Source organism: Eurosta solidaginis, chromosome 1 (assembly GCF_040869045.1).
Source record: "Eurosta solidaginis isolate ZX-2024a chromosome 1, ASM4086904v1, whole genome shotgun sequence".
In the NCBI taxonomy this organism is placed as follows: domain Eukaryota; kingdom Metazoa; phylum Arthropoda; class Insecta; order Diptera; family Tephritidae; genus Eurosta; species Eurosta solidaginis.
In genome coordinates this window covers 50,004,117-50,020,085 of record NC_090319.1, presented here as the reverse complement: position 1 = coordinate 50,020,085, position 15,969 = coordinate 50,004,117, and the positions used below count along the sequence as shown (strand labels likewise).

Sequence of the window (15,969 nt, the reverse complement as noted above, 5' to 3'; positions counted from 1 at the left end):
AGAACTTAACCGCACTGGAACAATATACTATAAAAGCGTGAAATTACTGGCATATGCTGATGACATTGATATCATCGGCCTAAACACCCGCGCTGTTAGTTCTGCTTACTCCAAACTGGAAAAAGAAGTGGTAAAGATGAGTTTGATGGTGAATGAGGACAAAACAAAGTACCTGCTGTCATCGAGCAAAGAGTCAGCGCATATGCGCCTTGGCAACCACGCTAATGTTGGCAGCCATAATTTCGAAATAGTAAAAGACTTCGTTTATTTGGGAACCAGCATCAACACTAGCAACAACATTAGCACTGAAATCCAGCGAAGAATCAATCTTGCCAATAAATGCTACTTCGGACTAGGTAGGCAATTGAAAAGTAAAGTCCTCTCTCGGCGAACGAAAATCATACTCTACAAGTCACTTATCGTACCCGTCCTGCTATATGGGGCAGAAGCATGGACCATGACAACAGCAGATGAAGCGGCTTTGGGAGTGTTCGAGAGAAGAGTTCTTCGAAAGATTTATGGACCTCTACGCGTTGGCGATGGCGAGTACCGAAGAAGATTTAATGATGAGCTGTACGAGCTATACGCAGACATCAACATAGTCCAGTGAATTAAAACGCAGCGGCTGCGCTGCCTAGGCCATGTTATGCGAATGAAAGATGATGCTTCGGCCAAGAAAGTGTTTCCATCGGAACCCACCTATGGAAGCAGAGGTAGAGGGCGGCCCGCATTTCGTTGGAAGGACCAGGTGGAAAACGATTTAAACTCCCTTGGTGTGACCAATTGGCGCCGGTTGTCGGAGCGAAGGAGAGACTGGCGCGCCTTGTTGGACGGCCATAACCGTTTAGACGGTTAAGCACCAATTAAGTAAGTAAGTAAGGTATGTCACCATGCTGCCACCCTGTATCGTTCCGCCATGATTGTCTGTCATATAGCATTGTCATTTTATTCGCTTGACATTTCATCCTTCATACTAATCGAGCAGTTACTTCTGTGTGAAAGCAAAAAATTTACGATTTCATTAGAAGGTGAAATGAGATCATTAAGTGTCTGTGTGAAAACAGTATAACGGAAAATGTTCGCAATGTGTTTTGAATTCGAAATCAAAACAAGACAAATTGGTGTTGAATCGACACAGGGTAATTTTTATATTCGCGGCCGGAGGCCACCAATGCAGAAAGGAGTTCTGCTCAAAAATCCAGTGGGTCCCGCCCCATAAGTAAATAAATAGCTTTCGATAGACGAAAAATTGTTGTCTTCCGTTTTCGGACTCGCGGTCCTGGATCCCAAACGGATATGTATTAAGAGTGTCATGCTTTCGTATAGAATTACCCAAAATTTATAAAAGCAGCTTGACATAAGCAGTCTTAAGGGCGAATTAATGGTGATTTATAAACATAAAGCCATATCCAGATAAAACAGCTGATCGAACATACCTTATGGAAATCAATGTAATCGATTAATGGTGCCATACCACAACGCTAAAGACATAACCATACCATAGCCAATCAATTGGTTTGTGGTTTCTCGCCACATCCATAACCTAAAAATATTTGAGTTGCTGAATTTACAGCCTCATTCTGTTTGGCAAACGATACGCTCAACGAATGATACTGCTTGGACGATATCGTGTGCTCATGGTATTCTGAATCTTACGTTGCCGTTTATCGTGTAGCTTTACGTCGTTCGTCAACTACACGATATCAAGTGTTTTGTTTTTGCGTACGTCCGTAAAGTTTACAAAATAAGTGAAATAAAAATAAAGTTGTTAGTGAAATAAATATAGTGATATAAATATAATTAAAATGTATCAAATGTATGAAGTTTTATTTGCGCCATATACCGGTGCTCTTCTGGCCAGATCCACATTTGCTTCCAGCTCATGAACAAGCACGAGGAATTGGGCGTTAGTGGTCTTTTTTGAATCTTCTGATATAAAATATAAGTTTTTTTTATACAATAATAACTAATTAATTAATAATACTCACTTTTTTTGTTCGTGCCGCTCATTTTCAACCAAAAATAGGTGAATACCTGTTGTTTGTTTTTGACACTTTGTTTTCGTATTGGTAGCTTCTTTTCGTGATACAGAATACCAATCGAGCACTTCCGTTACGTAACAGTCAGCTGTTATCGTTTTGTCTATCGTATTGCAATTCATAATACGAACACACGAACGATGATCGTTTTGGAGACGATATCGTTAAACAGAATAAGGCAGTTAGTAAATTTTTGTATATTTTATTCGTTGTTTTGAATACGTTATGACAAAGAGCCTTTTTTTTTGTGGAATATGTTTGAAATTTATTGCGTTTTGTTCATTTTTATGAAATTTTGACGATTTTTAGGCTAAGGCACCATTAATCGATGACATTGGAGATGGTTATGGATATGGGTATGGTTACGACTATGGCGTTAGGGTTAAGGAAGTTTAATTTGGCTTTAAGCAAGTTTAATTTGCACTTTAGCTTTTACAGGACCATAATCAACGACTTGCCACTGCTTCGAAGCGACCAAAGCTTTTATATAAATCGGCCTTTATATTGTTGTATGTAACTCTCTAAAATCGATAGGTTGCAATCTTTAGCTGTCAACTTTTTTTTTACAAATTAATTTACAACTGTCATATTATCTTCTTTTTTTTATCATAAATAGGAATTTAGCAATTTTATAGAAAGTTTATGCAAAATGATGGATATAAAACTTGAGGTGAATTCACTGTCAATGTGCCGAATTTGCTTACAAAGCAGTGAAGAAGGCGAAGAGATGGCATCTATTTTTGATCAAGATGCAGATTGTGTCTGTTTATACGAGAAGATTGAAAATTGTGGAGGCATAAAGGTATGTATTTAAGCATAAATAAACATTGCGATATTGTGGGAAAGAACTTTCAATAATTTACCATCTATGCAGATACTCACCGAACCCGAACTGCCGACGCGTATTTGTAAAAAGTGCAATGCATTTCTAACAATAGCATATAAATTTCGCACTATTTGTAAAAATTCAGATAACTACCTAAGAGAATTCGTATGCAAATATCCTCAAAGTAACGATGAGGAGGAAAATAAGCCGGAATACCTGTTGGAGTATTGCCCAAAATCAGGTGCGGCACAGGTACTTCAGCCAGTCGATCAACAAATAATGGAAACACAAAATGAAGTCAACTATGAAGATGTGGCGGAGTATTCGGAATTTTGGATGCAAGATGACGGAAATCAAGGAGATATAATAATCGAGGACCATGGTGATAATTCGCAATATTCGCAAAACATAGTGCAGCTACAGCAAAAATCAACGCAGAGTCCAGCAAAAAAAACCCTCGGCATAACATCAGATGGTGCAGCTGTGATACATGTTAACAATGAAAAACCGCATAGTAAAGAAAAACAAATGCATGTATGTGATGTTTGTGGTAATGTTTATCCACGTAAATATGCGCTAGATGCGCATATGAGACGTCATCGCAACGAGCGGCCATACGAATGCGAGTAAGTTTACCTTAAAGCTTAAAATTAATTGTTTGCTAAAATCCATTTTTACAATTATTTAATAGAATCTGTTCGCAATCGTTTCATCTAAATTTTCAACTAACGCGTCACATACGTAAGCACACTGGCGTACGTCCTTATGCGTGTCAGTATTGCAAGCGTACCTTTGCTGATCGCTCTACAATGCTAAAACATGAACGGTAACTAAAAATTCTATTAAATAAAAAAAAAAAAGAGGTAATTAATTTTTATTTATTATAGCATACATCGAAATGAACGTCCTTATACGTGTGGCACCTGCGGCAAAAGCTTCACCTATTCCAGCGTTTTGAAAGTGCATATGTTGACACACACGGGCGAAAAGCCTTTTACGTAAGTATTGGCGAAAAAGTTACTATGATAAAAGTTTGATTTACCTATAAGTTGGGAATTTTAGCGTCGACTAATCAACATACCCATTTATAAGGGAACCTCAAGACAAAAACACGAGGAGTATACCCGTGCGCAGCCCTTTGAGAGCCTCCTTTGAGAGGGCTCCGCTACTAACCAGTCTTCCCCCAGCGGGTTAGGTAGTTAGAATATACTCGCGGCAGGTATGCCTGTCGTAAGAGGTTACTAAAATACCAAATAGATTCAAGGAGTGTAACACAACCCTTTCAAGGTGTTGCCAGCGCAAAATATAGCTTCTCCAACCCAATTGTCAACTTCGCCTATCCGTGGCGAATCCTGTTTCATTAACAGCCGAGGTTTCTGGCGGCCCCGAACTCCTAATGGATGTAGGGGTGATCTAGGGGGTGGGAGGGCGGTATGGCCTAGGGGGTGGGAGGGCGGTATGGCCTAGCCGGTCGCATGTGATCACACCAAATCGTTCGCGGGATGGTCGGGCTTTGTATACGAATATTGACTTTCAAACACTTATATGGTACAAAAAATGGTTTGAATATAAAATACTTAGGCTGTCCCCATGGTTCAACTATATGGTTGGCTCATCTACAGAAACAACATACCTTTGTTCAGATTGTCAAAAACTGCGTGTTGGTGTTAGGCGAATGGAATGGTGAAAAAACTTTTGCAATTGTGCGTTGTGAAAAAATAATGCGCTAAATTAGATATACTTACTAAAAAAATAACTTAAAGAGATATGAAACTTTTTTGGTAAGAAATTTACCACCTCGGCAGTAAATAATTTTGAATGTGTTGGTTACATTTTGCGTGTGTCACCTCTTAACAATCTCTATACCAAAGAAATGAAAAAAATAAAATTCGCTAATGAGATGAGCCAACTATATAATTGAGCAATGGGCTGCCCCTATTCTTCCGAAAAATTCAATAAGAAAAATTTTCGATTTTTTTCTTGTTTTTTCATTATTTTAATAAACCTATTTCCGGACGAGTATCCACTTCCCAAAACTTATAGCTCCTTTTTTTTAATCTCATCCAATCTATAGCTGTGGTATTTGTAACAAACGTTTCTCACGGGCACATCATCTTCGAGCGCACCTGGAAACTCTACTACATCAAAATGATCCCCGCTCTAAGGTACTGCTCAAACAAATCAAGAGGCAAGAGGATTTGGTTCATGTTGCGGAAGAACATTTACTACCCGAATAAGCAGAAACAGACATGCACCGAAAATTTGATATACATATTTAGACTGTTTATGCAAATACATTAAATAGCATTTTAAGCCCCTTAATTTGCTATTAAGTGTATAGAGTATTTCAATACAATATATGTGTATGAATGTTTATAAATATATATTTAACACTAGAATAAGTAATAAACATTTCAATAATTTCTAGATTAATTGTTTAAAAGATCCCGCTATTACGATCATATGTGTCTACACGTCCTCGAGAAGCATTTTTTTCGTGTTAGTAAACAAAAATAATTTATGAAACTTTGTTGTTTAGTAACATAAAGGTCGCCAAATACATTTAAAAATAATTTATGTTGTAGTTGTTGTAGTGATGGAAATTCTCTCATTCGAATCTCTCCAATAAGTTTCGTTGATATTTAAGAAAAATTGTCTTACTTCAATACACACAACTTTGTCTGAAAGAACCGTAAAAAATCAAAACAAATAAACGTCAACAATTGAGTTTATTCTTCGGTTTTTTTCCTCTAACTAAAAATTTAATAACAAAATACACATGATAGTGTCATCAAATCCATTAATTATACTGATTTTTTAAATTTACCATTCATTTGAAATTACTACATTTGCTTCTTATTTTTATAAATTAAGTTTATACTTTGTTTTTATATAATTTTTATTATTTCATTGTCGAAGATGTTAGACTCTTCTTAGTTTATATATAATACCTAACCTTTTAGAAAAGAAAAAAACAAAAATGTTTTCCCAATGTCGTTCATTAAAAATTTCCTTTTCGAATGTACTCCGCTATATTTTTATCTCTTAACTTGATTTGCACAGCAAAAAAGAACACAAATATGGCGGGTAGCAGCAGCATTCAGCGCCAGCTTTGTACCACGGCGATTTATTTACTTGCCCAGCATACGTATTTTATCTTTAATTAAATTTCGAAGTTCTGTAACCATAAGCTCATGTGATTCTTTGAATATTGATGCGACATCACCTATGAGAGTTGCTTCGACTTCTGGCTTCAGCGACATATCTGCCATGAAAGAGTTGAGTTCACGTGGTAGCGTTGGTGTTTTCCAGTTAGCTTTAATGGAATGAAAATGAAAAAAAAAATGCTTGTTAATTTTACATAAAATATAAATTTAAATAAGTAGTTTATATTAAAGTGGCAGCGAAAATTATTAGGTCAATTTATCATTTTTTAACACTATTTATTTTTGTTACTAAAGAAAAAACTTTAATGAATGGTATTCGAAACAATTTTCAAAACGTTTTCTTAAAAATTCGAAATTTTTAGAAACTTTTTTAGTTTTGTAGTTCATAAATTCTAGTCTAAGAAAGTACAAGTTTGAAGACTTCGCATTAGTTTTTCAAAATTTTTTCCAAAGGATCATTTGGGTTTTCTTCCGTACAAATTACGTAAAATTATCAGGAACGAAAAATAATAATAATTTTTTTTTTCGAGTCGAAAAACTCCTAGTAAAAAAATTGTCTTAGGTGAAAATAATTGAGTTCCCAGGTATCCCTATAGCAATATCATCTCGAATCATGCATCCTCTTTATTTTTCGAACTTTTTCCATAAAAGTCCACATATAAAAGTAAAATCTGTATCTTTTTTTTAGTCCGATAGAACTAGTTAACCTCGGACTTTTAAAAATAGCTTGATAACAAAGAAACGGCTTATCCGAATTAAAAAAAAACATTGTTTGTTTGGGATAAGCCGTTTCATTGTTATCAAGCGGGACTTTTATTTTGGCCTTAAAAAATAAAAGTCCGGATTTAACTTTTATTTCCGGACTTTTATTTTTAAAAGTCCGAGTTTAACTAGTTCTATCGGACTCAAAAAATAACAATCCGAAAATAATTTTTATCTTGATACAAATATATTAAAAGTCCAAAATTAATAATTTTGCAAGGAATTATATTATAAAAGAAATAACAGTTTCGGCCCCTAATAATTATATTTTTTTTTTTTTGTGGAAGATAATGTGAAACTCCCTTCGAAAAAAAGATCAAAAATTCATAAAAATTTGTACTTTAATTGTGCTCATACAAACATATGTAAATAAAAATTTCATGTACTTCGTTTTTGTAAATTCGATGGACAAATGTCAAAATCGTACTGCGCCGGAAGTTGATGTATCAAATCAAATAAAAAAAGTTTATAATCAGCTGGCCCATGCTGCCACCTTGTATCGTTCCGCCATGATTGTATTACAAAACTCAAAAAGTTTCTGAAAATTCTAAGTAACATTTTTAAACTTTTCATGAAGATCTTTGAACAAGACTAAAATTTCCGAAATTATTTAAAAACCAATTTTGAAATTGATTGGCATACATTTCGTTATACAATTCATTTAAGATTCTCATTTTTTTAATTGAAGAACCAGATCTACGATATTTTGTACTCCCAACTGGCAACAATACTTACTTATCACTGTTTCCATATTTTGAAATTGCTTTTTCAAGTGACGTATTAACTCAACGACCAACTGGCAGCGTTCCTTTTCGCTAATGACATTGAAATCACTGTTATTTTCTGCTCCAGACTTTTTACGCGGTTTTATTTTGCCTGGCTGTTGCAATTTTTCATATACCACCGATAAAACAAAAGCGTATAGAGATAGTATCTAAAAGGATTAAGAAAAGATATATATAAACTGAGTTAGTATTTGCTAAAACAAGAAAGTCTCTTTGACGCAATCCACACTCTGAATTCCAGATTGAAAAGTTATTAGTGTAAAATCAAATTTTTTAGTGTCAAAAGATTTAAAAACGGGTTAAGGGGGTTTAGGCGTAAAACTCCACAAACCCTGTTGTTGTTGTTGTAGCGCTAAAGACAATCCCGGAAGTTTTGGGGAGTCTTATCGATGTTGTTGGTCCCTTACCAGATCAGCCCGACCACTCGGGAACGATTTAATATGAACATACATATGGCATTAAACTTTCTAGACCATTCACCACACGCTACCTCCAGAAGAAAGAAACAGTATTCGTCACGGGCAGTTGAGAATGACAATTGGGTTAGATAGATAGTTAATTGAGGATTGCACTGCGATCATTGGTCTATTGTGCACTCAGCTTCTTCACAGCACCTCATCCAAGCCGACATCTCTTATGAACCTTAGCAGTTCACCTGGCTTGAGGGATTTAATGTGATAATGATCTGGCCATGTTAATCCCATAAACTTATCTCTGCGTCTTGAGATTGCGTCACACCCCAGGAGGATATGAGCCGGCGTCTCCGCTGATTGATCACAAAATCGGCATGTGTTGTTCGATAGTATGCCCAGTTTCTGCATGTGGCTGTTCAGTCTACAGTGTCCTGTAAGAATAGCTGTTAGGATTGTTAGGTTATCTTTCGAGAGGCCTATCAATGCCCTATATTGATTGGGTTGAAGAAGTTATAAAATGCGCTAGGAACCCCTTTACAGGATTGCCTGCATAACCCCTTGAATCATTTGGGTAATTTAATCGCCATACGAGAGGCACGTCTATTCTAAACCCCCTAACCCGCTGGGATCTCCCCAAACACTCGGGTGTTTTTGCTGTAAAAAAAACATGTTATTTACTTTGGAACATCAAAAAGACAAAGAAAACGCCGATGGATTGCGTGATAATTAGGGCCTAGATTTTTATGCACTACAAAGTGGGGAAATATGCGCATATAATATGACCTAAAAAATCAAAAATATGCACTAAATAGATACAGAATATGCAAAAACACTTTTCACATTTTTTTATTATTATTATTTTTTTTTTAAGATTTTAATTAACGCAAGGATATATTGGACTCTTAGTGTGAAAGACTCCAAATTAATAAGATATACATACATATACATTTTTAAAGTATACAATAAAATAAATAGTTAAGCACTTTTAAAAGTAAAATACCAATAAATTATTTTCAAATCCATACATACATATGTACACATATTTAAAATTTTCAGTCTTCTTTGTTGATGGCTTTATTGGCAAACAAGACTAATTGTTCTTTAAAATTTTCAAAGTTTAAAGGGCCCATTACTCATACTTAGCATGGACTTGACTTGACTTTAGAACTGTCACTTACAGTTCTGTTAAATGAACATTGCATGTTACTGATTACTCAAAACTTAGCAACACTTAAGTTGACTTAGAAGTCGGTTGAATTTTGATTTTCTATGTAAGTTCTAAGTGACGTTTACATTTGTTTGTTTCCATTTCATTTGGACATTTTGTCATACAAATTGACATTTACTGATTGTTTTAAACAGTTTTTACACTCATAAATTAATTTTAGTACTCAAAATTCACTTTGTTTAAAAACCAGCACTTTTTGTAGCAAATATTTCACAAAAATGACAGCTGGAAACAGCTGAGTATGATACCAGATTGCATGCGCTGAGTGGAGTATAATCGTGGCAAGTCTATGCTAAGTATCAGTAATGGGCCCTTAAGCCTTCCCTATTTGGGCGCAAAAATGTTTTGTACAAGGAGAACGTTTTTTCTACTTCAACACTGGTGATTGGGCGTACTTGAAGCAAGATAATTCGTGGGGGTCATAACTACTTTCGTTACAGCTGTCACTTGAGTCCATTTGGTCACTTGAACTTAGCACACCGGATATTACCTTAAGTTCCTGGAACTCAGTATTTTTTTGCAGAACGGTGTTTAATTTCTCCCTTATCTTTTCACCAAGTTCACCTTGCACCCCTTCAATAGTTGTAACAGCAGCCTCCACAATTTGCAATTGTTCAGCCAACGATTTTTTCTCGTCCAATTTAGTTATAATATCTGGCAAAAAGCTGTAGTTTGAATTAATATAGGCTAAATGTGCTTCAATAGAATTTGAAGCCATTGCCTTTTTTGCCTTCATTATAGAAGAAGCGTCGCCATAATTTAGATCTTTAAGAGAGGTTTGGAACTCGTTAAAATTTTCGCAATACTATTTTTCCGCCTCTAACCAGGTTCCCCATCTTGTTAATATTGGCTGTGGCGGAGAGCGATATTGGGAAACATGTTTTTAAACGCTTCAACACGCAAAGCAGATTTTAAAAATATTTTCTTTCCATTAGATATTAAGTCGTCCACATCACTAAAACTGGTTCTAACGCTCTTCGGCTACTCGATGCATTGCATGTGCCAAACAAGTAACGTGCAGTAATTTTGGATGAAATACCTTCAGCGCTTTTACTGCCTATACCATATATGGAACTGCGTCAGTGACATACAAAGGAATTTTCGACTTTTCGAAGTCAGGGCCCAATAATTGCATGGAATCATCAAATGTTATTGCAATTGTGGAGTGATTTGTGCGTTGTAGACCAACGACGTTTATAAAAAAATTTGGAGCTCACAACTTTGTCTGGATGTAATATTCCCACTAAACTGTTTTCTACGAAATGGCTTTGTATGTCAGTCGTTTCATCAACTGATAACCACAAAAAGAGGGTCTTCAATTTCCCTTTAATTTCTTCAATTTGCGATAAATAGATATCATCGACATAGTTTTTTCTCAAAGTTGACTCAGAAGGAATGGATTCCGTGGTGTATTTTTTGAAAAACTTGATTAAAGCTGGTTTGTTAACTTCCATAATGGGATATCAGCAGCAATAAATGACTAGCAAAGCTCCATGTAAAACTTGTTCTTTCTTATTGCCCACGTAATTTTTAAGCAGGCAAGCAGGCAAGAAGTTTTTTCATATTGCCTTCTAGAAAGCTCTACGTGCTTCTGGCTCCACATGTGCTGATCAACTTGACACTTTTTTGCATAGCTAACTCTAATTACAAATTTTGCAAAATAAAATTCTTCGATCGGTTTTGAATATCCCTTTATATTCGTTCACATGAAAGAGTTCTAGCCAAAGTAGTTTTAGTTTTAGACATTTTTAAAAAATTTCTGAATGTACAACAATTTTTTGTGCAAAATGAAGATAAATAAGAAAACGAATCGCAGTACATAAAATATTTATACCAGTGCCACTGGCCGTGAGCAACGTTTAAATTCAAATATAAAAGTATATATGTACATACATATGTACAAATCGTACAGGTGTACGCAGGAACATATAGTTCGCTCTCATTCTCGCTACCCCTATTGTAATACACACATACTGTAGTATAGACTAACTACATATATACCATATTTGTAATACTTCTATATCACTAAAGCGGCAATTACCCACCGACATGTGCCGTATGTACGGACGTTTGTCGTACGAAAGACGTTTGACCGAACCCTCAAGCCCGTAGGAATCAATGTGTGCGGCTGTGTACAAGTACATAACATATATGTGTGTGTGTATTGTTTAAGCCGTGGTCATAGATTAGATTGATACGAATCTTTTGTTTATGCTTTCATATTTTCGCTCTCACGAGGGATTTATCTTCTAGTTGTTGCTGGCAACAATCACAGATAAATCCCTCGCGCCAGCTGAAGCGGGTGCCAGAACAAAACGAAAAACGTGCCAAAAATTTTGGTAAACTTTAGTTTGACCTACAACTGTAGAAAAGCGTTCAAAAATTATGGGAAAAAGGATAAAAATACTTGTTTTAGTGTATGTATTATTAGTTCGAAGGGAGGAGGGTAAATGTTGTTTCCCATTCAAAAGTTATCACTAAAAACAGGTTTTGTAAATACGAAGTCCCGATGCAACAAGTCCATTTTGATCACAGAACCTGGAACATGAGACATGTAAGATAAGCCCGATCCATTAAATGATGTTAACTATTATATCCTAGGTCCAATTTACTCAAATTTCAAAAGAATATTTGGTTCTCACTGTGAGTTAAATGCGTTACAATATTTGACTAATTAATTTAATCGAAATGTTAGTTTTACTTATATTTGTTTATATTTAACTCTAACTAGTCGTATTATTGTAAAATAACTTTAAGGAAATAAATATTTTACGACTATCATTTTATTAAATGATTGAAACTATAATCGCCGAAATGTATGTCAAAAATCCCCATTTCAGATCTATTCGTTTTTGTTTGGAGTGGCATCATTGATAAATGTTATAAAAAATGTGCATTTTGACAGCGCTCTCTCGAAACAAAGAGTTGCAAATCCATTCATCTATGCCGTCGTTACTCACGAACGTACGTAGAAAAAATGTGTCAGCTGACACGACCTATCTTATGAGTGTGCAATGTAAACAAAAACTCACCGACGTGCAACGCCCGTACGTACGTAGCCCGGAACGTAGAAATCAAAACAATTTTGATTTTTTCCGTAAGAACGTGTCAGCTGATCGCTCTCTCACTTGTCAGAGTTGCCTAGTAAACTTTTGTGCGCTAATTTTTGACCGTTTGCAGTTTTATGCAAAAACACCTAATTAAAGTTTGAAAAATTGTGAAAATAATTCGAAATAATTATGTAAAAGTGCTGATTATAAATATTTTATCTATTTATACTTATTTAATATGTATTCCGGCCTTTTACAATATCAAAAATTAAATTGGAAAAAGTTGATGTTTCCATAAACATACATGCAAAATGGTCAATGGCAACAGTGCTTATTTGTAAACAATACACACACAAATATGTTATGTACATGTACACAGACGCACACATTGATTCCTACGGGCTTGAGAGTTCAGTCAAACGTGCTTGGTACGACAAATGTCCGTACGTACGGCACACGTCGGTGGGTAACTGCCGCATTACAGCAAAGCACTGTTGCCATTGACCAGTTTGCATGCATGCTTATGCAAACATCAACTTTTGGAATTACAATTTTTCATGGTGCAAATGGCAGAAACAAATACTGAATAAGAATTTCTAGTTCATTTATTTCTAGCCTCCAATTTTATGTAATAATTTTAGGATATTTCAACAAAATTTTAAACAATCTTTAGGCCTTTTTGTATAATAACTACAAACGGTCAAAAATTAGCGCACTAAAGTTTACTAGGCAACTCTGTCTAGTGAGAGAGCAATCAGCTGACACGTTCTTACGGAAAAAATCAAAATTGGTTTGATTTCTACGTTCCGGGCTACGTACGTACGTGCCTTGAACGTCGGTGAGTTTTCGTTTACATTGAACACTCATAAGATAGGTCGTGTCAGCTGACACGTTCTTTGTATGTACGTTCGTGAGTAAAACGGCAATTACCCACCGACGTGTGCCGTACGTACGGACGTTTGTCGTACGAAACACGTTTGACCGAACCCTCAAGCCCGTAGGAATCATTGTGTGCGTTTGTGTACATGTACATAACATATTATTGTTTACAGATAGTCACTGTTGCCATTGACCATTTTGCATGCATGCTTATGGAAACATCAACTTTTTCCAATTTAATTTTTGATGTTGTAAAAGGCTGGAATTAATATTAAGTAAATATAAATAGATTACATATTTATAATCTGCACTTTTACATAATTATTTCGAATTATTTTCACAATTTTTCAAACTTTAATTAGGTGTTTTTGCATAAAACTGCAAACGGTCAAAAATTGGCGCACAAAAGTTTACTAGGCAACTCTGACAAGTGAGAGAGCGATCAGCTGACACGTTCTTACGGAAAAATCAAAATTGTTTTGATTTCTACGTTCCGGGCTACGTACGTACGGGCGTTGCACGTCGGTGAGCTTTCGTTTACATTGCACACTCATAAGATAGGTCGTGTCAGCTGACACGTTTTTGGTACGTACGTTCGTAACTGCCGCATAACTGAGGCATAACGTATGGTGAATAAAATCCGAACACAACTTGTGAACACAAAAACTAAGTAGCCCTAATATTTTAAAAACAAATTGCAATGCATAAATTTAACGGGACATCTTCTTGACATTTTCGCGTATTGATGTTTATATGAACACACCATTAGTAGTCAAAATGTCTTTGAACGAGCTTCAGCGCCGCGAATTAATTTGGAAATTTTGTGAAAATAATCTTAACAAAAGCGCAAATGTAGTTTTTCATCATTTTAGGGACATGGGATTTAAGAAAACATCCTTATATAAGATTATTAAGCTTTTCAGAGATAATAAAAGCACATTTCGAAAAAAAGGTTCCGGCACAAAATGTCATTTACAAGACAGTAAAGTACGTGGAAAGTTGGAAGCAGATACAGTGGGGAGCAAAGCAAAATCGTTCCGTCAGCTTGGACGAAAATACCAGCTAGATAAGATTACTTTTAAACATTATTTGGAAGCTATGAAGATACAAATTGAAGAAAGAAAATCGAAACCAGCTACCACAGAAAAGCAGGCAAAAACAATTAAGGCAGGTTACGACCACTTTCACAAAAATATTTTGCCACATCTTCAACTAACAAATGCGTTATGGACGATGGGAGCTACCTCACAGTGAAAGGCAACGAATGGCAGCCAAAACATTACTTAGAGTCCAAAAAACGAAAATCTTCCGACAGAATGAAATATATTCAAAATACTAAATTTCCCGGGAAAGTTTTGTTGTGACTAACAATCAGCGAGCGTGGGATAAGTCAGCCCGTATTTTTCAAGGGTAGTTTAGCCGTTCTGCTCAGACTTATATAGAGAAATGCATTCCAGAATTTCACAAATTTATTAAAAAGGGGAAAGTTCGTGTTTTGGCTTTATTTGCATCTTTACATTATGCAAAAAGCAAGCTAAGGGAAGTACATAGCCGGAAAATTGAATTTGTACCTAAAAATTATAACGCGCCAAACATTCCCCAGCTGAGACCAATTAAGACTTTTTGCGCACATTTTAATAGGCGTCTTTATGGGGAAGGATATTAGGCAAACACCAGGACTTGTTTAGATAACAAAATCACAAAGGAGCTTAAAAACATCGATACAAAAGGAATTCAAGAATATGAGGATATTGTCAAAAAAAAAATACGAAAAGTAAACCGTAATGGAGAAAATATTTAATTATAAATTTATCTTACATATCCAGATATTAAAAAAAATTAACTTTAAATATAACAAATATCCTTTCATACTTTGTTTTGACTTTAATACGTTTGTTCAGATTTCATTCACCAAACGTTACTACTGAACTCAAACATTACAGTACAGATATACAACGAGAGAAGGAGACAAAATCTCACGGATGTCGTTAAATTTTTGTAAAAAAGGGGCTTAAATATATGTATATTTCAATAAGCAGTCTTGCTTCTATCAATATTGTACATTATGAATGGAAAAGTAAGCTTTTGTTTTCCATTAGTATTATAAAATTTTCAAATCATATTGCAATTTAAAGACGCACGCGCAGGGATTCGAGGAATATATCTCTTCATTACGAGATGCTAATGGCACCCTTCTGGTTTAATGTGGCCGGAAAAAAGGATTTGTTGGAATGTCGTTGCTTTAAGAAATATTTTTCCACTATTTGAGAAGTTAAAAATTTTGGCATGGTTTTTTTTCGCCTTGTTTTTTTTTTTACTATTTATGTAAATAATGTACTTTGTATGGCTGCAGCCCATGTTTAAATAATAAATACATCACGCCTTGTATTGTATTTGTTGGCCTTTTCATTGTTTAATCGACTAAACTGAGATTTTATAACAAATAGTATGCAGAAGTTGGGTAAAGGGGATAGTGACCCGTTGTTACCCCATTAATACTTTTTTTACACACGCTACTACAATTCACTAACACTAACAAAGCCCGCGCATGCGCAGAACATACATTTGCACAGTTTCAGCAAATAATGATTGACAGAAAATTTGCACATTAGGAAGATAGGAAGGTATTGATATAGAAGTATTATATATATGCTATATACACATACGCATTGGCAAATGCATTATTGGTCTAAAAACATGTTTGATAAAATAAAAAATAAAAAAATAAATGTAAGGCGCGATAACCTCCGACTCCTCTTGACTTTCCCTACAAATTGGCCGGACGGGACCTACATGTTTTATGCCGACTCCGAACGGCAT

At 35.3% G+C, this 15,969-nt stretch overlaps 2 protein-coding genes across 3 annotated transcripts in view; one reads left to right on the top strand and one right to left on the bottom strand.

Moving 5' to 3' along the window:
• Positions 1-2,587: 2,587 nt before the first annotated feature.
• On the top strand, positions 2,588-5,292 carry LOC137253047 (transcription factor Ouib). Its single transcript, XM_067789345.1, has 5 exons — positions 2,588-2,841; positions 2,914-3,491; positions 3,557-3,691; positions 3,753-3,863; positions 4,940-5,292. The coding sequence occupies exons 1-5, from the start codon at positions 2,689-2,691 to the stop codon at positions 5,100-5,102; spliced, it is 1,140 nt and encodes a 379-aa protein (XP_067645446.1). The 5' UTR covers positions 2,588-2,688; the 3' UTR covers positions 5,103-5,292.
• Positions 5,293-5,575: 283 nt separating this feature from the next.
• Positions 5,576-15,969, bottom strand: part of psidin (phagocyte signaling impaired) — a 51,952-nt gene continuing 41,558 nt past the window's right edge. For both annotated transcript variants that reach the window (XM_067789319.1, XM_067789328.1), the window contains 2 exons: positions 7,530-7,728; positions 5,576-6,181 (listed from right to left, as the gene is read on the bottom strand). In XM_067789319.1, coding sequence (XP_067645420.1) covers positions 5,997-6,181; positions 7,530-7,728 — 384 coding nt within the window. In that variant the 3' untranslated portion in view covers positions 5,576-5,996. The remainder of the gene's footprint in view (positions 6,182-7,529; positions 7,729-15,969) is intronic.

What these genes read in the sequence shown, in the direction of transcription:
- LOC137253047 (XM_067789345.1), top strand. Translation starts at nt 2,689, where the DNA reads ATGATGGATATAAAACTTGAGGTGAATTCACTGTCAATGTGCCGAATT. An exon ending in AAAATTGTGGAGGCATAAAG is followed by an intron (nt 2,842 to 2,913) that starts GTATGTATTTAA and finishes CCATCTATGCAG; the next exon opens with ATACTCACCGAACCCGAACT. An exon ending in ACGGGCGAAAAGCCTTTTAC is followed by an intron (nt 3,864 to 4,939) that starts GTAAGTATTGGC and finishes TCCAATCTATAG; the next exon opens with CTGTGGTATTTGTAACAAAC.